The 22,521-nt window shown below is 50.0% G+C and overlaps 1 protein-coding gene across 2 annotated transcripts in view; it reads left to right on the plus strand.

Annotated features, from left to right (window-relative positions):
* Positions 1-22,521, plus strand: part of USP10 (ubiquitin specific peptidase 10) — a 319,435-nt gene that overhangs the window by 276,461 nt on the left and 20,453 nt on the right. For both annotated transcript variants that reach the window (XM_086945847.1, XM_086945848.1), the window contains 2 exons: positions 13,144-13,288; positions 14,095-14,160. In XM_086945847.1, the coding sequence (XP_086801973.1) occupies positions 13,144-13,288; positions 14,095-14,160 (211 nt within the window). The remainder of the gene's footprint in view (positions 1-13,143; positions 13,289-14,094; positions 14,161-22,521) is intronic.

Below are 22,521 nucleotides of genomic sequence, written 5' to 3' on the forward strand. Positions count from 1 at the left end.
CCCCTTAAGCAGGTGCATCCTCAACCAGATAGGGTACATCCTAGGGAAGATGGGTCTCTCAAGGCGGTAGTAGGCCAAACCATTTGCCCCACACCCTAGTAAACATGTCTGGGCACCCCCAGGGCTCAAAGAGGGATTCTTCCTGAACCCCACACCAATCCACACCTCTCCTCCAGTGTCGCTGCGTCAGAGGCGCAGCTTGGGACCATCCGGCGGCTATGTCCCGCTTCACCACTGCCAAGGCGGTCCCCAGGAAGCGCTTGTCAATCCTGGTGCCTTCTAGACCATCAAATATCCCTAACAGGAGACGTTTTGGGTCATGAGGCACTTCCCACCCCAGGGTCTTGGTTAGCTCGCGTTCCACCCCCCTCCAGAAGAGACCCAGGGCCGCACATAGCCACACCACATAAGAATCTGCAGGTGCATAGTCGCAGCGCTTACATGATGGGACGGCCCTCAGTCCGGCTCTAAAAAGACGTGTCGGGGTGAGGTACGCTGCCTGAAGGTAGTAAAGTTGGATCAAGCGCAGCTTGGAGGAGGTCGTGAGGGTTTTGGGTGCCATAAGGGCGTCGCACCAGTCCGCATCATCTAGAGGGCCCACCCATCCCTCCCAGCGCTCCTTAAGCCGGTCCAGGGAAGTAGGGCGTTATTTACCAGGGCTCGATATATACGGGACACCCCCCCCCCCCCCCTACCCAGGTTGCCCATCATCACCTGAGCTTCCAGGGGGCTAAATTCCGGGAGAGTGACAGGTGTTGGGAAGTGTGTGCGGAGAGCATGGCGGAGTTGTAGGTGTTTGTAGAATTGGGAGTGGGAAAGGGCCTGCCTGTGTTGCAAGTCCGAAAAGGAGCGCATATGGTACCCCACCCAAACATCCCCGAGGAGCGAGATCCCCACCAAATCCCAGCAACAGAAATCCTCCAGGGACGAGACCTCCCGCAGCCAGGTGCCGTGCCATGAGGGTGTTTGCCTGGTCAACCTCTGATCCCACCTCACGTATCTAAGGGCTGTACGCCACGCCGTAATCGCTGTCCTGGTAACTGGGGGCAAGGCTTGGTGTAACGGGAACCATAGAGGAAGCCCTGGAGCTGTGCAAAATCGAGGGCGGTGAGTTCCACCCGATAGGCCGGGTCAGACAAACCTCCTGCAAACCAGTCGTGAATCACGATGAGCCTCGTGGCCAAATAGTAGAGGTGGAGGCTGGCAACACCCATGCCCCCGTCAAAGGGGGGGGCCCGACAATGGGATGGGGACAACCACCGGCCCACAGGAATCTGATGAGGGAACTGTCCAATTCGCGAAACCAACTCCCCGAGAGCTGTACCGTGGTGTTTTGCAGAATGTAGAGAAAGCGGGGGAGGACCATCATTTTAAAAAGGGCGCTCCTCCCCAGCGGGTTAAGGGGGAGGGATTGCCAGTTCCTGAGATCGGTCTTCATCCGGGCCACCAAGGGGCCGATGTTGAGGGCCCATTCCAGCTCCGGGAGGAGGGTCACCCAGACACCGAGGTATTTAAATGATTGCCTCCGAAGGGGGATCACCTCCTGCCAGTCGAAACACACCCGGGAGGGGTGCAGGGGGACCAGGGTAGATTTCTTCGGGTTGAGTCGAAGCCCAGAGACTTGTTTGAAAGCCTTAAGGGCCTCAAGAGCCCTAGGACCGGATTGTTCCGGGTCCTACAGGTAGAGCAGGACATCGTCCGCATATAAGGCGACTTTATCCACCTGGCTCAGGTCCCAAGCCCAGCCCTTGATAAGGGGGCTCTGTCGAATGAGCGCCGCAAGGGGCTCCATCACCAGTGCAAATAGAAGTGGTGAGAGAGGACAACCCTGACGGGTGCCTCTTCGAATCGGGAACGGTTCGGACAGCTCACCATTGACAAGCACCCGGGCTCTGGGGCTATGGTAAAGGATGCCAATCAGGCGGCGGAAGGGGGGCCAAAACCCATTCTCTCCAGGACGTCGCCCAGGTACCCCCAGTCCATCGTGTCAAAGGCTTTCTCGAAATCAGCGAGAAGCAGCGCGAGGTAGGAGGGCAGCCGATGCCGGTGAGCCAACGCCAGATGAAGTAGACGAATACAGTGGTGGGTGCCCCTGGCGGGCATGAAGCCACACTGGTCAGGGTGGACCAGGTCGTGCAGTAGTGGTCGAAGTCGTTGGGCTAACGCAGTGGCGAAAATGTTAGCATCGGTGTTGATCAAGGAGATCGGGCGGTAGTCCGAGCATTCCAGGGAGGGAGGCCGTGTCTTAGGGATGACCACAATGGTGGTCACATCCGATTCAGTGGGAAAGGAACCCAACTCGCTCATTTGGTGGAAGATATCTGTCAAGTGGGGAACAAGGACATCCCGGACGATCGCATAGTACTCCTGGGGGAACCCGTCAGGTCCAGGCGTCTTGCCGGACTGCAGCAGGGAGATAGCCCCGTGAATTTCTTCTGGGGTAAGGGGACCATGCAGAGCCTCTGCGGCTTCTCGGGAGAGGCATGGCAGTTGGATTCCAGACTCCTCCAGCAGGTCCGTTAGGGAGGAGCTGGCAGGGTGCGATGCGTATAGGGACTCGTAATATTGTGCAAATGTTTGTGCGATGGCTGATGAGGTCACCCTGGGGTAGGACACCAAATTGTGAAGGAGTTTGCCATTCTTGTCCCCCCAGCTGTATATGCGTGCCACGGAGGAACGCCAGAGCATTTTGGCCGACTCCAAGGAGATCCGACGAATCTCGTCTCGGACTATCTCCAGGTGTCTAAATGAGTCGCCGGTAACATCTGATAATTGAGCGAGCTCCAGCTGATTCGCCCGGGATTCCAACTGCGTCAATTGGGCAGCCTGATCCACACGCTTAGCATGCACCAATCCCCTGGCCACTCCTCGAACCACCGCCTTGCCAGCCTCCCAGAGGGTTCCCTGGGAAGGGACCGAGCCTGTGTTAGTGGAGAAGTAGTGTCGCAGTTCCCGACCCAGGGACTCCACCAAAGCGGGGTCCTGCAGGAACCAAGCGTTCAACCTCCAGACCGCTCTGGGGCCCGTGATGGGGGATCCTACATGAATAGAGACGGGGGAGTGGTCGAAAATTCCTCTGGGAAGGATATCCGCCCGACACTAGTTGACAGTCCGTGGCGGGCATGAGGACCAGGTCTATGTGGGAGTGGGTGTGGTGAGCAGCTGAAGTATGCGTGTATTGCTCCCCACGGGGTGCCAGATCCTCCAAACGTCACAAAGACCCACCGATGAGTTCCACCTCGCGAGGTTCCTCGCAGAGGCCAACCGCTGCGCTGTCGGGAGGCCCGACACGTCCCGGGAAGGCTGTAAGACCGCATTGAAATCACCCCCAACGACCGTGAGCCCCTGGGGAAGGGAGGAGATCACCCACATCTTGCACTGGAGAGTGGATGCCAGGAAAGTTGGAGGGACATAGACGGACAGGAGGTTTACGGGGTTCCCCTCAATCAGGCCTGAGAGGGCTACGTATGTCCCCTGCGTATCAGATTCGGCAGTGACCAGCGTGAAGGGAAGCCCCCGCCTAAGGAGGATGGCCACCCCCCGGGAGCCCCGGGCAAAACCGGAGTGCCATACTCGGTCGAACCCGAAACGGGCCAAGAACTGACAGTGGGAGCCCATAAGATGCGTCTCCTGGAGGAGCAAAGAGTCAGGCATGTGACGGTGAGCCGACCGAAGCACTGCAGACCGCTTAATACGGTCCAGAAGGCCATTTACATTCCAGGAGAGAATGTGGAGGGGTCTATTATGGATGGGAGACATGCATGGAGGGTTAGTGAGTATCGCAGATGCGCACTGAGGGCTATAGTGGGTCGAAGGAGCCCCTTCCGGGGTAGGGGCTCCTGGATAGGGGCTGAGGAGATGATGATGTGCGTGCCAGTAGACGAAAATGGAAAGATTGGTATGCTACCAATGAGAACGGAACCTGGCGGCCCGTAGGCGGCCGAAAACAACAAACTGAGAAAAAGCAAACTTCCGGGAGACAACGGCCTTCACCCCTTCCCCTGCCCCCCAACTCCCCCCACCTACACTTGGTGAACTGAAGCATCTGTCGCCCTAACCAGTTCCTGGAAAAGGAAAAACTAACACCTCCCAGGGAGGTGAGGAGCTAAACTAAAACGGTTAGCAAGTACTACAGTGGGACATGGTTGGGTAGGACCCCCCTCTATGTGATCGGTTGAGGCTGTAAGACCGCATTGAAATCACCCCCAACGACCGTGAGCCCCTGGGGAAGGGAGGAGATCACCCACGTCTTGCACTGGAGAGTGGATGCCAGGAAAGTTGGAGGGACATAGACGGACAGGAGGTTTACGGGGTTCCCCTCAATCAGGCCTGAGAGGGCTACGTATGTCCCCTGCGTATCAGATTCGGCAGTGACCAGCGTGAAGGGAAGCCCCCGCCTAAGGAGGATGGCCACCCCCCGGGAGCCCCGGGCAAAACCGGAGTGCCATACTCGGTCGAACCCGAAACGGGCCAAGAACTGACAGTGGGAGCCCATAAGATGCGTCTCCTGGAGGAGCAAAGAGTCAGGCATGTGACGGTGAGCCGACCGAAGCACTGCAGACCGCTTAATACGGTCCAGAAGGCCATTTACATTCCAGGAGAGAATGTGGAGGGGTCTATTATGGATGGGAGACATGCATGGAGGGTTAGTGAGTATCGCAGATGCGCACTGAGGGCTATAGTGGGTCGAAGGAGCCCCTTCCGGGGTAGGGGCTCCTGGATAGGGGCTGAGGAGATGATGATGTGCGTGCCAGTAGACGAAAATGGAAAGATCGGTATGCTACCAATGAGAACGGAACCTGGCGGCCCGTAGGCGGCCGAAAACAACAAACTGAGAAAAAGCAAACTTCCGGGAGACAACGGCCTTCACCCCTTCCCCTGCCCCCCAACTCCCCCCACCTACACTTGGTGAACTGAAGCATCTGTCGCCCTAACCAGTTCCTGGAAAAGGAAAAACTAACACCTCCCAGGGAGGTGAGGAGCTAAACTAAAACGGTTAGCAAGTACTACAGTGGGACATGGTTGGGTAGGACCCCCCTCTATGTGATCGGTTGGAATGTTAACTGCTAAACCAGACATGACACAAATAGGTTGCCAAGACGCAGAGCAGAACCAAAACAAGTGTTCCATCAAAGCAGTCAGAGGAACTCCTCTAGAGTCGGTGTGCGGGGTCCTGGGTAGGCACAGTGGCGAAGTTGCCATGGGTGGAACTTCACTTCCCGACAAGTCCGAGTCTGACAGCACACGTCGTAGGGTGTTACTGGGGCCAGGGGCGCTGCTCAGATCAATCAGGGCCGAGGCCGGTGGTGGAGGGTCAGAACTCTGCTCTTGGGTCCGAGCCTGTGGGCCTCGGGGCGGTGTCCCCGGTGACCGGTAGCCTCCCGCTTGACGGCCCCCATTCCACCGGGATCCGGTCCTACGTTGCTGAGTCTTCGGTGCAGGCCGCCCCTGCCGCCCCAGAGCCCCGCTGGGAAGAGAGCGGGACCCCCCCCCCAACCTGAGGGGACATTCGACATTCCACTGTAAGCCAAGTCCATGCCGCCTGGGGTGAGTCAAAGAAGAAGGATTTGTTTTGAAAGATAACTTTGAGGCGGGCCGGGAAGAGCAGTCCATATCGGAGGACCATCGCTCTGAGCTTTTGCTTGACTTTGTCGTACGAGCGGCGCTGTGCCTGGACCTTCCTGGAGTAATCTGGAAACACCATTATTTTAGAGTCCTGATAGTGCAAGGGCCCCAGCTCCCGGGCCGCCCCCAATATGGCATCTCTGTCGTGGAAGTTGAGGAGCCGAAGTATAATGGGGCGCCAGGGGGCGCCGGGTGGTGGCTTGGGGGAAAGGGAACGATGGATCCGCTCAACCGCGAACCAGGGGGAGAGTTTCTCCTTAGGCATCCAGGAGCGGAGCCAGGTCTCCATAAAGGTGGCAACATGGATCGTCTCCACCCCTTCAGGGAAACCCAAAAGGTGCAGGTTATTGCTGTGCCCCCTGTTTTAAAAAAGGGTGTGGTGATGGACGGAGCATCTGAATCAATCAAACACTCACACCCAGTCAAAAGATCTGGGTTTAATTAATCACCGTTCTTTAGCCCACTCTGCCACCCCAGTTCAGACATGGCTATATGCAAATCAGTCTGACCCTGTGCCTCATGGGAACAGTCCAGCCCGAACTGCCATGCCATGTCTTCCCTGGACCGGAAACAAGCTTTCGAGGACCGGTTTCTGGCATTCCAGCCGTCTTCAGCCCGGCTTGCTTGAATCCAGTGGCAAAGTGAGCAAGGGACTCACGTCTGAGCATACCCTGCCACACTTATGGCGGCCTCAGGCTCTCGCAGCAAAGGCTGCCTCCACCGGGTCACCGCCTCCCCTCCGAGCAAGGAACCAGTGTACTCAGGCCCGCAGGGCGGCGATCGGCCAGTCCGCGTTAGTTGGGGGCCGCCATATTTGCAGAGGCGGCCCCGGGCAGCAAAGAAGGCAGCAAGCTGGTGCGGGAGCCGCCGAGGCTCACCAGAGACATCAGGGGGACAGCGGACGTCCCCTCACCCCCGATCAAGGGGCCAATGCACTCAGGCCCGCAGGGCCACGATCAGCCGGTCTGGAGGCTGCACTAGTGGGGGGCCGCCATGTTGGTGAAGACTGCCCCGGGCAGCAAAGGAGGCAGCAAGCCAATGCGGGAGTTTCCGCGGCTCCCCAGAGACACCAGGAGGACAGCGGGCAGTCTCGGGAGCCCTATCCGGCAGGCAGATGGGTCAGTGGTGGTCCGACAGCAGTGGATGAAAGGCGGATGACGGAGGGGGTCCGGAGCACTCTCAGAGTGCGACCGCCATCTTGACGCCTCAGGCAACGCCCCCGTCACATCAATTTTAATGTAACTGGCATCTATATGGTGAATGAAATCCGAGATCGGTGTGTTGGGGATTCTATTGTCCCCCACTGTGGTGAATGTGGTCGACATGTTTCTGCCAGTTGGCCCAGTAGGGTCCATGGCATTCATCAGGACCTAAAGGAAAAAAGTTACGGGCTCCATCTTATCAGACTATGGCGAGAGGGTCCACTGCATGGGGGACCTGTGTCACACTCCACTGGTATACGGCTTGTATGTTTCAAGCCTGAAAAAAAAAAACAAATTTTTTAGGCAAGATAAAATTAATAGTAGAAGCACCAAGGACATTAATTACATCTCTCTTCATTCAGCCACATGCACGGACATTAAAGTGAGTGGCTATGTGCGAAAAAATTGTGGCAGTCCTCTGTGCACGCATTTAGTTGTGTTAACCTTAGCCCACAAATCTTACTCTAGACAAGGGACCAAATTGCCCCATAGGAGGGTGAGGGAGGTAGACCCCTGTAGTCAGACTGTAGTCAGACTCTGGGTATTTTGGAGGTAGACCAAAAAAGGAAGAGAAGAAAACGTATTAAAAGGCACCATTCCAACCATGAGAATCTAAGAACTCTAGGGTATGGGAACCTAAAAGTACCCACTTCAGAAATTAACAGTATGTCATACACGCATTCACACGCTCACTCTACTGCCTCAAGGTGCGCCTCCCGTGTCTGCACCTATGCGTGTCCTCATCACCTCCTTGTCTGTAAATGCGAGGAGCGAGTACGCGCTATTTATAGAGTAAGCGTGAAGATGTGGTTGTTAATTAGCGTCGTATTTGAGTGAGAGTGGCTAATATATGGGGATCCGGTGTCTCCCTGTGTGCTGCTCGAAAATACCATGGCGTCGCCCGACGTGCCGGGAATGCGGTCATCTGATTACAAGGCCTTTTATGGACATCCGGTGTCCGAATTAGGGCCGTCGACTAAGGGCCAGGCATCCGCCTGTCTGATTCGGAGTTCTGTTTTTCCATAGTGAATAGCCGAATGTTGATGGGAAAGGCGAGTATGGGGGAAAAAATTCCCCGGATCCAGTCTGACCCCTGGGGGTAATTCTAAGGTAAGGAATCTATAACTAATGTATGTTTCTTTCAGATACAAAGTTACCGAAGGGAAGTAACTTGTTGGTTTTCTATTGATACTCTTGTAGTGGAATACTTGTTTTTACATGTTTTAGTTTGTGTATTTAGATTGATTTGATTAACATCAAATCTTAACCTCATAGGAGTGTGGAACGTTCAGCGCCCAGTGCTGAACGTTCGAAGAACGAATGCTGGCCCGTCAGCCAACGGGCGTGCGCAGCACTGGCAAGGTAGTGCTCGCGACGACCGTTGGCCGACGGCAGCACTTAAGGGGATAAACCTACTATCCCAAACCTCCAATAATCTAAGGGCCCCTCCCTATTTTTTTATTAACACCCATAAATCAATACACCTCTTCGTCTTAATGTCTTTCACACAGCTTATTCCTTGCGGAAGCTACTTTTCTCGGTCTAACTGTAGATTCAAGTTGTACAAGAGGCATAGCCTTGGTCCTCCAAGCTCTGCTTTGCTCGCAACATCAGGCACCAGTTAAACGCTGGCGCTGAGGTTTCCTATTTTGTTAAATTGAAATGGTTAGTTCAGCAGAGACCAGGTAGGTGCGCAAATATGAATTCCTCCAATGTTCATAATTGACATGGGTGTTCCTGAAAGGCATTTTTGGCTACCACAAGTGGCTGGTGGATCCTCAATTAGATGATCTGACTACTCACTGGATATTTCTTCATTTAAAAAAAAAAAGTTTTCGGAATGTTGTAGCAATGGGCAATGGTTGCGTTTGCTGCATTTGTGTCTGAGGGAAATGGGGTTTCAATTGGATCGCCGGAGACTGATGAGTTGTGTTGATTTTTCTTGTGGCCTGGAACTGGAGTTGACGTCTTAGGAATGATGACACTGTTTGTTGCACAATGCAAAACGTGCGGAACTGTGTGATCTCGGAAGAGCCAGTTAACGTCTTTTGTGAAGAAATTGTTGTGGTTCAGCGTAGCGTGCAGCGGGGATTACGCCTCGTCACATGAGTGCGCAGCGTGGCTAATGAGACGGGATCGGGGTGGCTTCTGTTTTGAAAACAAAGCCGAGCCCAGCACAAGGCATGCGGAATGGCACGGCCGGTGCGTCCTTGTCTGCTTTGAAAGTACAAATGAGTTCACGCTTGCGTTGGAATGCGATGAGTGTTTTTTTTTTTGGCCAGACGGTAATGGAGCTGATATCGTGAGCTCCGGGGCTGGATGGCAAGCGCTTGGCCCAAAAGATGCCATGCAGCGTAGAGAGGGCTGGTGGGCGCCTCCCAAGGCCGCCTGGCTCTCCCTTGTGACTGAGGTAGGGAATGCCTCTCGGAGTCGGATGTGTGACGTGGCTTCAACGAGTATCAATGGTTTGTGTAAACTTGGGTTTACAAATCATTTTCTTGCCACCCTCGTTCATCACTCAAGCCCTCCACTGAGAACGCACTGAACATATGTGCCCGGCAGTATTCACTCCCTGTTCTGGAGTGTGCGTTCACGGGGGCGTTTTTGAGCTGATTTGAGAAGAGATTTTTGTACTTGCAGTTGCACATGCATTAGTATTTAGAATGAACCCAAAAAGGTCAAGCTTTAACTTTTTGTTTTGATGCCACTAAATATTATTATTCTCATTGACGTCACTGCCCTTCTTCCCATTTTATTTTTTTGATAAATTTTTATTGAGTTTTGAATGTCACTAGGAAAACAGCACCATTCTGAATTGCATCTTAAATGGCCTTCTTCCCATTTTAAGTTGAACGTTTCTCCCACTGTTTAGCTTTTCAAACGAGGGGGGTTATTTTGGCTCCTGGTCAAGACTACATTTATTTGGCGATAGGGGGTGAGTTGTCCGAAAGTGTCGCAAACTATTAATTTATATTCCAAAAGCTCCTTCATCAGAGAACAAATTACATTCTTCAAAATATCTTGGAAGAGAGACTGTTAAAAAAAGTACCAAAGAGATTTGTAAAAGGTTCTGAAGTGGCTGCTTTGGAGCTTAGCACAAGTTAACGTGGTAAAACCCGTACCCCTTTTTGATGGTTTAATGGCAAGGGAATGCCTTGTGCCATCCTCCAGCTTCGAGGTGCACGTCCGGGAGCAGCAAGGGGGTGTTGGGTGCACATCTGTGGATAAGAAGGGTGTTGGATCAGTATGCTGCCATTTTCAACCTAGGAAAGCTTTAGTTTGAGTAGATATTTATGAAATGCAGTTGTACATCTGTCTTTTTACTGAAACTTTTACATATTCTACATTGTAGTTTAAATTACATTATGAAACATTCCATAAGAACATCAAATTCCTTGCTCCATTTTAAAATTATACACAGCAATGTTTACTTTTGCCCTCTTAAGCGTGTTGGGGTCGGACAGTAACAGAAATAGTCCAGGGCACCAACATAAGGGGGCCCCATTATTGGATTAGAAAACTAAAAACTCCCATGTTTACAAATCGGGGCAGTTTTGAACTTGTAAAGACACGCTGTAAGTGCTTTTGCATGGTATGGAAGACTTCAAGGATTGGAGCTTACTGCAAGCAATGCTTGTTTTAATATTTGTGAGATCGACGATAAAAACTGGCCCAGCAAAACCATAAAACAGGGCCACAGGCAGGCAAAAAAGCGACCCACACACTGACCTATCCGATCACCCTGCCAGTCACTGCCTGATTGCACTCTAGACCAATTCGACCCTGAGGCGAGCTAGGGTTGAACAACAAGGCAAGAAGAAGCACTGAACACATTCTGGAAGTTATACTCCAGCAGTACAACTAATGAGTCCTAAGCTGGCATCCTTCAGTCACCTCCGCTTAATAGGTTCTCAGGCAGAGGCCACTTAAAATAGCGCAGCTTTCAGGGCTCTTGAGGTGGGGATTGTTGGGGTTCACCCTGAGGTTTGTGCTCAGTGCGTACCCTAGATTGGCATCTTGACTACCAGAGTTCTGGCCCTGGGACTGTTCAGCTTGAAGGGCTGTTGAGTGATCAGATGCTGCCTGAAGGTTTCTGGCATAGATGTAAACTTTCTGAAAGTACCTGTGGTTTTTGTTCGAGGGTGCCCTTTGCTTTATGCACAGTGTTAGAAGTTAGATCACTGACTTCACCTCAAGTTAGTAGAGTGAAGAGATTCGTTGTGGAAGTGGCTAATCCTTTCTGGCTGTGTGGTTTTGAAGATTGTTGTGGGCTTTTTGGTGGTGTCGGCTGTAGATAACATTGCAGTAATCCAAGCACACTGTGGCTACAGCTCATGTCGGCTCCAGTCATTGGTCAGTTTTGAGGTGTGGGAAGAATTTGCATTGAATGAACAGCTGCATATTCAGCCCCCACTTCCAACTAGAGGATTGATATATATATGTATATGTATATGTATATGTATATGTATATATATATATATATATATGTATGTATATGTTTCTTTGGGCTCATCCGTGAGATAGGATTCAGATTTAGTTCCCACCTTTTTTTTTTCTATTTGAAGGTGATCCCAAGGGCCGTATTGTAATGCCACTTTGTGTTGCACTAGAGCAGAAGGGGTGGTTCTTTTTGGCGTCCTGATTGCTTACAATAACTCAAAATATGTACGAATAAATGCATGGTTTGCTGACAGCAGAGTTCGAAAACATAGGGCAATAATTGCGGTTTGTGTTTCTGGGCTCTGTTGTCAGAACAACTTGCGTTATTGTAGATATTTCAGTGAATGTATGGCTCAAGAAAATAGAGAGTCCAGACACCTTGTGTGCCGGCGCATGCTGGAAACGGTGGGACGATACGGCCCCAGATGAGTAGCCTGCAATACCCATCATGACTGGTGTGGGTGGTTTCGGGACTACTTTGGAGACGTTTCTACCCACAGAACTTTACATTTTATGTTATTAAATCTAGTCGAGAACTCCATCTTTGAGTTAGTGAGAAACGTGATCCAGACATTTGGGGAAACGTGAAAGGCCAAAGCAAAGGTGCATGAGTGTCATTGGTATTCATCTGGAATGCAGTTAATGCTGAGCTGGTATCAGTGGCCACATGTAGATACAGCACATGTGATAGTCAAAATCTTCTAAACATGTTAAAACTGAGCAATAGCAAGATCTTGACTCATCTACTGACCAAGTCTGTTTCTTTCATTTGTCTGAAATAGGCTGTTGCCTTTACTTCATTTTCCAAATTGCCTCCCACCTCCGTTCTCCTTTTTCCGAGTGGTGTTGCATGTTGCAGATAATATTCTACACATTACATGTGGCTTTCAATTTTGTCCAAGCTTGAATTTGTAACCTGAATGGATCTAGTCTGGTGTCTGTAAGTTGAATAAGCCGTTGTAGCTGTTCTTTTGTACAACGTTTTTTTGGGCCAGATACAGGGCGCACCCACACATCAGACTAGACAGGAAGTAACTGCTAATTGGTCTGTGCTTTGTGGCCATTGGCGATTGAACGAGGTTGTAGGCTGAGCTAATTTTCTATCATGCAAAGGTTTGACCAAAAACATACCTCTGTCACATAGTGGAATTAATCTAGTCTTTCTCTTTTAACAAGGGTTGTATAAAGAGCTGCCTTTTAATGTGAAGATTGTTTTATCCTTTTACCCTCACAATTTTATTTTGAAAGCTTTCAGAGAATCAAGATCCACTAGTACAATTTGCCACATCATGATAATTACTCCAAGAGTACAGTTTTGAAAGCAAAGTGTATCGGAAAATGTGTGGCAGTTCCATTTTTTGTTGATCATTTATGAGAAGAACGCTTCTTCTTTTGCATCTGCTGTTGCTTCTTTCTTCATTATGCATAAAGTACTATTATTAAAAGCCCATAGATCATGACAGCAACGTTTTCTACTCTTTGTAGTGCCTATCAGGAAAAGGAAATTCTACAATAGAAAGTTTAAAATTAAAGTTAAGACGCAAGGCCATCTCTTGAGTAATTTTTACTTGAACTGTAAAACTTTTAAAATCGTGAATTGTCTTAAGCAACATTGTGCAGTATGCAATTATTTTGCCATAAATGTCATTAGGTGTCCACCTTATAAGTGTGTTAGGGAATGTATCTGTCAATTGTAGTTACTTGTACTGCTCTAAGCTTTTGCTGGAGATCATGTCATATATTCATTATCTGCTTGGTGTAAAAATGTTTGTCGGATTTGAGAGAGGTGTACAAAGAAATTACTAATCTAGAGATTGTAATAGTTTGAAAAAATAACAATCTTAATGTACATTGGTCGCATCTGCCCATTTCCTAGGTTGAGATTAGCCGAAGAGTGACCCTGGAAGAGCTTCCTCCTGTTCTCGTTTTACATCTCAAGCGATTTGTATATGAAAAGACAGGCGGATGTCAGAAGCTCATCAAGAATATTGAGTATCCTGTGGACTTGGAAATTTGCAAAGGTAATAATTGTCAGTGCCTCAACATGGGAGTTCCCCACTCCTCTGTCGTCTGAGTCCATGACTTGCACTAAATAGTCACGGTCTTCCTAAAGTTAAATAAAGTGGTATATTTCAGCCTGCAGACGCGCTGTAAAAGGTGGATTGATACTTGTGTTTCTTCATGCTGCTCTATTATCAGGGACTTGACCATCTAAGAACAATCATTGGATTAAGCTTTGGTTCAGCATGTGGCTTGCAGTTCAGCTTTACCACTTAGAAACTTAAATTCAGAATGAGCAATGGAGAAGAGTGTTATCACAACTGGCAAGCCGTTGTACAGTAGAAACAATGGGGGGTTATCACTGTGAGACTGGTGTACCCAAGAAGCATGACATGGGATCATCTACATTCTTTCTCACCCTCTAAAATTTCAGTGACATGGGAAAATCCCCTTCACACCCACAAGCAAAATGTTCACTGCCATGTTGCAGTTCTGTATTTCTTGCACTACTACTTACAGAATACAAAGCATACAATGAAATAAGACATATTTTAAATTAAAGATGGAAATAAAAAGATATGTAGCCAGAGCTGGTAAGAAGTCCTTCATGATTTTAGTTTAAGACCTGCCTACAATAATTAGGCACTGTTCCTTTTATCCTGATACTGGTCTCCTGCATTTCATTGGCAATCTTTGTAGCTCCAATTATAAAAATAATCTTTCTGATGTGTTCAGCATATTAGCTCTTGTAAATTGTTGTGGTTATATTGATTAGATTTACTTGTGAAATTCAAATATTACTAAGATAACTTTTTTTGTGTCTCAGATCTCCTCTCTCCTGGTGTGAAAAGTAAGATTGTGAAAGCTCAGAGGACTTACCGGCTCTTTGCAGGTTTGTTTATTTGTTCTCTTTCCCATGTTTTATGTTTAGATGTACACCCTCTCTTCCTGATTGCATTTGAAGACATGCATAAATTGTCTTAAACATCACAAAAATTGATTTGTACCAAGCTTGAAAGCATATGTTGGTATTGTAATCTTTATCTGATAGAGACGTCTAGCTGCAGATTCCTTAACTTAGAATATCCATAGGCGTCAGACTGAATCCAGAAAACTTTCCACAGCAGCAACTCTGTGTGCCGGGTGCGGCGTGGCACGGCTCCGCCCAGACCTCGTCCACGGACGTGACATCAGTGGAGCCATATATGCCCCTCCCGGCACGCTGACGTCAGTTTTCTCCTTTTCCACGTGCCAACGCGGATCCTGGAAACTAGCGGTTCCTTTACCTGTTTTTCGGGTCTTCCAACGCCATTGCGTCCCGGAACAGTGTTCAATGCCTTAGGCCTTTAAAGCGTGTGAGACCTGTTCACATCAGATGTCGGTAACGGACCTGCGCGACATCTGTATGTGGTGCCTCGGGGTGTATCGCGACTCCAAAGAGTGCTACAATTGTCAGCGGATGAAACCGTAGTCCTTACAAAAGCGTCGTATGAAATTGGTGGCCGCACGGCTGTCTGGTCCTTCACCTTCGGGTCACCGCTCTCCCTCTTGGGATCGAGCCCACTCCAGAGGTCGTTCCAGCAGATGTCGTTCGGAGGCGGGTAAACACAAGCGTAAGTCCAGGATGTCTTCCTCCCATACCCGTGATGCTGGCGTCTGTTCTTTTCGCTCCCTGCCGGGAACAGGCATCTGGCGGTAGTCTCCTCTGTACCCCCCTTTCTGAGTGCCGAAGTGACACAAGCCCAAATGGAGGTTATTCTAAAGCACTCCACTCTTACTTTGGGTCACCCCCTCTCCCTGGTGCGCCTTCGGGTCCCATAGAGGTGGAAGGCACTCATGTCGGGTCCTCGACTCCGGTTCCGGAGTTGATATGACGCTGACGGGACACGGCCCAGTGGGTCCTCCCAGTCGCCCATCTAGCCAACTCCGTCAGTCTTCGCATAGCCCTGAGCGGCTTCCTGCGCTGGCGGGGCCGGGCTCGATGCCTTGTTCCCCACATGTTGCAGTGGGGTCAACGTCAGACGGCGCCCAGCCCGAGTCTTCTTTGAAGGTCGTTGACGTCCTGACAACTCCGGCTTGTCGTCGGTCAAAGCTGGTGCCGACATCTACGTCTCCTCTATTTCAGGAGATTGATATCCCACCCGACTCCTCGGACGTCGATGCGACTCCCACGCGGCATTGGTCGACGCCGGCGCCTACGCCTCCTCTTATGCCACAGGCTTACGCTTCTCTGGACTCCCTTGATCTCAGGCCCTTTCGGCCCATGGTGCAGGTACTTTGTGTGGCTTGGTCCCCGGATCAGCATTCGGCTCCTCCACTTTTGCGGACTAGTGGACGGGTTAGTCTTCAGCCATCTACTGATGGGTTATTGTCGCCTCCCCGGATGGCAACGGAGGCTAGTGCTGCCTATGCACGGGCTATTCACAGGGCGGCAGCTGTTATTCGTTTTCAGCTCCCCAGTGGTTTCTCTTTCTTCTGATCCTTTGTTGGATCTTCTCTCTATGGAGCCGGTTGAAGTGGAGCCTCTGCTGCCCCTTGGGGCATCTTTGTTTGTCTTCATGCCAGGCACATAGGCGAGGCCTTCCTCATGTGACCCTGTTGACCGGGCCATAGCTCTTCAACACCTTCCGGCCCCAAATGATCTGATCTGTCTGTCTCTTCACCCTAGGGCTCAGGACCTAGTTGTTCAGGCAGCCTTTGACTTAGTCTTCCTCCGCCCTGCATCTGTTGCCTCCCACCAGCGAATCTAGGTGGTTAGACGCTTGTGGTCGCCAACTTTTTGCCTCTGCCAGTGCTGGCATCCGTGCATTATATACGGCCTGTGTGTTCGCATGCGCATCTGCTACCCTTTGGGACTTAGTCGAAGACCTTCTTCCTTCACTTCCAGAAGGCCTGCGGGTAGACTTGATCCGCCTTCTGCATGATGGCAAGGGAATGGCACAATTCTCCCTCCGCTCTTCCCTTGACTCCACTGACTTGGTGGGACGAGCTTGTGCTCTGTCTGTGGCTTTACGCCGCCATGCTTGGCTACTGGACAGTCGTTTCCCGGACAATTTTCGGGATGATCTTAGAGATCTGCCATTCAATGGCGTGGACCTGTTTGACAGCCACGCAGATACACCGGTCTCCCGCCTCAAGTCTGGACTGCCATGACTTTTGTGGCACTACTTTCTGCCTTGAAGTGTTTTTTTCCTCTGTATCTGCAATTTTGCCTTGTTAATTTACTTTCAAAGGTGTCCTGGGTTCTTTGCATGGGACCCGGATGGTGTAGGCGGTTGTTCCGCCGTCTCAATGTTTGTTCAGCACAGCCGGATCGCTGGTTCTGTCTTCCTTTCAGTCCTCTGAATGTGTGCTTTGCCAAAGATGACTCTCCTCGCAGGGGTTGACACTTACCCTATGTGGGGTATTTATAGGCTATTGGGTAGCTGCCTTGGTACGGTCCTATGGAGTTTTTCGCCACAATCTTGCTGTGGGCCTCTTTTTGTGCTGTTCTGCGATCTTAACATTAGCATTGCTCTTTGGCACTTTCGATGCAGCTGGCTCTAGTTGTCGGTAGTCCTCCTATGCCTAGGTGAGGGGTTCTTACCATGTGGCTTCTGACTCACCTGTAATCACGGGTGGGAGGGTTCATTGTCACTGTGATCCTCTTGCCCTTGATGGCTGCTCTTCGTTCGCCAGTCATTATCCGTAGGGCCCTTGTTCAGTTAAGGCACTGTGCTCACTTCTGACGCCCTGTCCTCTTTTTGCGCCAGGATACAACCACTGTGTGCCTCGCTTCTTAGTTTGGGCGTAACCTTGAAATGCACCCTTCTATAATTGCTATCATAGCTGTTTGTGTTGTTTCTTCCACTGCTGTGGTGCTGGTTCTCCCCTCCCCTTTAGGGGTTCGGGTAACAGTTTTTTGTACTTTAGCCCTTACTGGGTTTGTCTTTAAAGGTGGCGGGTTTGGCCTGTACCTCTCTACTGTACATTGCCTTGTGCCTTCGTTTTCTGGGCACTTTCGAAACAGGAGTTTTTTACATATTCTCTGCTGCTTTCCACACAGGTGTTTTCAACACTTCTTACTTGGGTTCCTGCTGTCACCACTCTCAAGGGGAGTGTTCTCTTTAGGAAACTCGCTTTTTGGGCTCCTGGAACATTCGGTTGGTCCTGAATGGTTCCGGCTTTCTTGTGTAGCTCGGTCTCCTCCTCTATCTTGCGGGGGACCGTTGCTACTCCCGGGTGAGGGGCTGCTATAGCTTACTGGTCTGGACATTGTTCTGTCCACTTCTGCTTCCTTGTGACTTTTAATACTTTTCGCGTACCCTAGTCGTCTAGTGTGACGCTTCATTTTTGAGCGAATTTCTTTTGCCTCTATCTGCGCTGTGCTGTTACACAGCAAAATCGTGCTGCCAACGTTTTTTTATTCGGTGTCCGGGGTCATTGACCCGGTCTGCTCGCCTACGAGCTCTTAAGTGGGTGTCAAGCTTTCCTGGTGCCCCTTTTTTGCAGGTTGCCTGCTTGTTATGGCGTATCTCGCATCGGGGCTGCTCATGGAACCCTACAGAAGGGTTCTAGTTATACTTCGTGTGGTTCGACCGTCCACACGATATGCTTCTGTTTCGTCCAGTCTTCCACTTGGCTATCATTTTTACTGTACTCTTGTTTTGGGTGTTCTGCTTTTTGCCGTCAGCCCTTTCACATGCCTGGTAACCGAGTGACTCTCCAAAGGCATGTCTTCTGTTTCTAGTACTACTGGCACTTTCTGATCATGGATCGGCATCCTGCCAATACTGTCCCCTGTATTTGGCTGGTACAGGATTCCAGCGTGCTTTTTTCCACTGTTGTACATACTGGACCGGTACGTGTTGACTGTCATACCAGTTGTCTTCCCTCTGGTTTTTATTTATGGTCAGCACGTCAGATCCTGCGGATCCATCAGACCCTGCGGATCCATCAGACCCTGGGTTCAGTTCCACTTCTTGCGAGGTCATGAACTCTCCCTTTCACACCGACATATCTAGCTTATGTTTTCTTTCTCTCACCAGGTGTATATACAGGAGTTTTCATGCTGTCCTTTGACGGCTTGTGGTACCTTTGCCTCCCAATACTTTTTGCTCTTTCTGAGCTTCATGATCTGGTGTGGCTGAGCTGGCTTGCAGTCCCTACCTTGGGTCGTCACAATGTTGACGGCTACGTTGCCTCTGCAACTTATTGGGGTTCTGTCGTAGACCTGCTTCCTCTATGGGTATGGCTTTGGTATCTATTGTAAGTTAAGGAATCTGCGAATAGACGTCTATCAGATGAACGAGTCACTTACCTTCGGTAACAATGTATCTGGTAGAGACATAGTCTAGCTGCAGATTCCTTAACGCCCGCCTGTCCTCCCTGTTCTGCGAGGACCTTTTCAGGTTGGGCTTTCTGCACTCGCCTCCCTCCAGGGGGCTTGACCCTTCTGCAGGGTGACGTTTTCACTTCACTCAGACACAGAATGCTTCATTCTGATTTCATTGTTTCTACTCCATCCATTCTTGTGATTGGGTGGTATGCTCATGTGTCATGTATCCTTTCCAACCCTATGCCATGGGTTGTACAGTGTGGGATCTATTCATGTTTTTTCCCACTTGCTCTCCCCTACTCTTATCGCCTTGGGGTCTCGTACCACCCCTGCGCTCCATTGCTTTGAAGTCTATTGGCTCTGCCACGTTTTATTGGTTTCTTATTGGGGATACAACGTCTATTTCTGGTGACGTCTTGTGGTCAATTGCCCTAGCTCCTGTGTTCCGGACTTGTTGTCCTTCACAGTTATACATTAAGGTTGCGGACTTTGTCGTCTTCCACAATGTTGTTTACATCTTCATTTACCTCCAAGGGTGGTTGGCCTTCACTTTTGCGGGGTTGCTTCTCAGAGCGGTACTCTGCTCTTTCCATTTACTAGTGTTCAATATACAGTGCCTGGCACTGTCCTTTATGGTGCTGTTTTTCACATTCCATGTCTTTTCATTATTTTCGCACACTGTTCCCATTTTCTAACACTTTTTTGGTGGTGGCTCCACATGTGGCCCGGAAAAGTTTCTTTGACGAAAACTGACGTCAGCTTGCCGGGAGGGTTAAATATGGCTCTGCTTATGTCACGTCCTTGGACGACGTCAGGGCGGAGCCGTGGGGCGCCACCCCCGGCGTGCAGAGGTGCTGCTGAGGAACGTTTTCCGGATCCAGTCTGACGCCTGGGGATATTCTAAGTTAAGGAGTTTGCGGCTAGACTAGGTCTCTACCAGATACATCATTAATGAAGGTAAGTAACTCGTTTGGCAGGTTGGGGTGCATTATGAGGGTTATCATGAATGCTCCAAGTAAATATGCTTGTGAACACCTTAGGAATCATACCTCAACTTGATATACCATTGAACGTTAATGTTGCCATTCATTATTTTTCACTTCAGTGTGTGAACCCTACATAGCCTCAAAAACTTACAATTTTGCCCAATACACTAGTAGTTTTCAGAGCACATTTTCAATGTACTTTTAATTCAGACTTCAGTAACTCTCTCCTCCTTTAAGAATGTAACTCTTAGGCCATCTGTGTTGGGCCCACCTGTGATCAGTGTTGGACTCTTGTGCTATGGTTAAAAGTGCAAAAGGGGGATGGGGGAGTAGTTGTACAGTAGTGTCATGTGTACATCTTAAGTCATCCCCACTGCACAGCTAATGTTTCAGGTAAGTAACTTTTCCTGACCCACTACTGGATTTTTCTCAGACTCAGAAGCCTAACATAGGATACAAGGCTGTACCCAAACAGAAAGAAGAGACTTTGAGGATTTCTCATGGGTAAGTAGCATGACTTTCAGGATGTCTGAAATAATGCTTGAAGGACTGCGTGTTTCATGTGGCTCACCTCTATATTTGTGAAAAGACCTTCTTTCTTGTACCTGTTCCCCTGGATACCAGAGTAAATGAAGGTTTAAAGGCCTGAGTGGCATATGCTGTGCATGCTCCTGCCATCTCGTGTTGGGTCCAGAGTTGTGCAAGCTGTTTTTCTTCGAAGAAGTCTTTCGAGTCACAAGATCTAGTAACTCCTCCTCTCAGTGATATTGCGCAAGGACATTGACTCCTTTGTTAGATTTTTTTCTCTCCGCCGTCTGGTTCGGACGTGTGCCTCTTCTCCGTAATTCAACTCCTATTGCTACGATTCCTCGGTTTCTTTACTGTCTTCGACAGTATTGTTTTTGATTGCGCTTTTCCACTTCTGTGATGCAAAGACATGTAACCTGTTCAGACTTCGACTGACCGCCCTTCAGGGCTTCGCCTGCCTCCGGTGTGTCACTGCCTCAATTGAAGATGCGGTTTTGATGGAACGTACATGGTTTAAATTTTGCCCGCTTTGCCATACAAAATACCGGTACAGCAATCAACACCTTGTGTGCAACCTATGACTTTCTTCCAAACAAAAAAGAAGCCAAATGTGACACGTGCAAGTCATCCTGGTGCAAGAAAACCCTTCGGGATCGAAGGGCTCATTTGTTGAAGATGTCTCGAAGGAGCTGGGATGACACTCCCGACCATTTCGACGAAGAGCACGCCGAGGAATAAGCAACTGTAAATGCATCTGCCCCTTATTTGCTTGTTGTTTTACATTCACAGTATGCAATCTGCAAGGCAATGCCTTATTGTCTTTCAGGAGTGATTGGTGCTTTATTGTAAAAGCCAGGCACACCGCCCAGTGACTGCTTGCTGAACTGCCTTCTGTTGAGTTCAGACAGAAACCACCATTCCCAGTTATAAAACACGGTGCCCAGAGCAGGTGCCGGTGGCCCGCATCCATTACCGTGAGACGACGCTATGCCGGCACCCGGTGGAGCCGCATTCCAGAGGAACCAAACCCAGACGGGCCGGTCTCCGAGCTCGGATTCCTTCAGAAGCCAACTTCCGGTTGGGCGAAGTTTGTTGTGATGGAGCGGAGCAGCCAGGTGTTGTAGTTACACAGTGTTTGTCTGTTGGTCTGTTGGAGGTGTCCTGAGCAAGGATATGCAGTACGAAAAGCTTGCCCCCTCGCTGCCACCCCTCCGGCTCCCGAACAAGTGGACGCTGGCTTAATTTATAATACTCGCCGGGTGAGATGCGGAGTCAGTGCTGGGTGAGAGCGAGGTTTAGACGAACTGGTGGCTGGGATGAACCCGAATCTCTCACACCCCTGTGCCGGTCCTCAGCACCCGTCATTCACCTCTGCATTTGACATTGGCATCACCACTCATACCTGGACCGCTGCCATATCTGCCTACAACTACACCTTCGATTTACAAAAGGGGGTGGTGATGAACAGAGTGTCTGAATTGAGCAGACCACTCTTACCCAGTCCAAAGATCAGGGCTGATCCATCACCGTTATTTATCTCACTGCCCCATCCCAGCTCAGAACCTGGCTATATGCAAATCAGTCTGTCCCTGGCCCAGTGCATCATGGGAACAGGGCAGACTGAACTACCAAGCCAATTCTTTACCAGAAAGGAGACAAGCTACCGGGGACCGGTTTCTGGCATTTCAGCCTCTTCGGCCCGGCTTGCTTGAATCCTGATGGAGCAGTGAGAAAGGGACTCATGTCTGAGTATACCCTGCCACACCTATAGTGGCCAAAATCGATTTACAAAAGGGGGTGGTGATGAACAGAGTGTCTGAATTGAGCAGACCACTCTTACCCAGTCCAAAGATCAGGGCTGATCCATCACCGTTATTTATCTCACTGCCCCATCCCAGCTCAGAACCTGGCTATATGCAAATCAGTCTGTCCCTGGCCCAGTGCATCATGGGAACAGGGCAGACTGAACTACCAAGCCAATTCTTTACCAGAAAGGAGACAAGCTACCGGGGACCGGTTTCTGGCATTTCAGCCTCTTCGGCCCGGCTTGCTTGAATCCTGATGGAGCAGTGAGAAAGGGACTCATGTCTGAGTATACCCTGCCACACCTATAGTGGCCAAAATCGATTTACAAAAGGGGGTGGTGATGAACAGAGTGTCTGAATTGAGCAGACCACTCTTACCCAGTCCAAAGATCAGGGCTGATCCATCACCGTTATTTATCTCACTGCCCCATCCCAGCTCAGAACCTGGCTATATGCAAATCAGTCTGTCCCTGGCCCAGTGCATCATGGGAACAGGGCAGACTGAACTACCAAGCCAATTCTTTACCAGAAAGGAGACAAGCTACCGGGGACCGGTTTCTGGCATTTCAGCCTCTTCGGCCCGGCTTGCTTGAATCCTGATGGAGCAGTGAGAAAGG

This window comes from Lissotriton vulgaris, chromosome 12 (genome assembly GCF_964263255.1).
Source record: "Lissotriton vulgaris chromosome 12, aLisVul1.2, whole genome shotgun sequence".
In the NCBI taxonomy this organism is placed as follows: Eukaryota; Metazoa; Chordata; class Amphibia; order Caudata; family Salamandridae; genus Lissotriton; species Lissotriton vulgaris.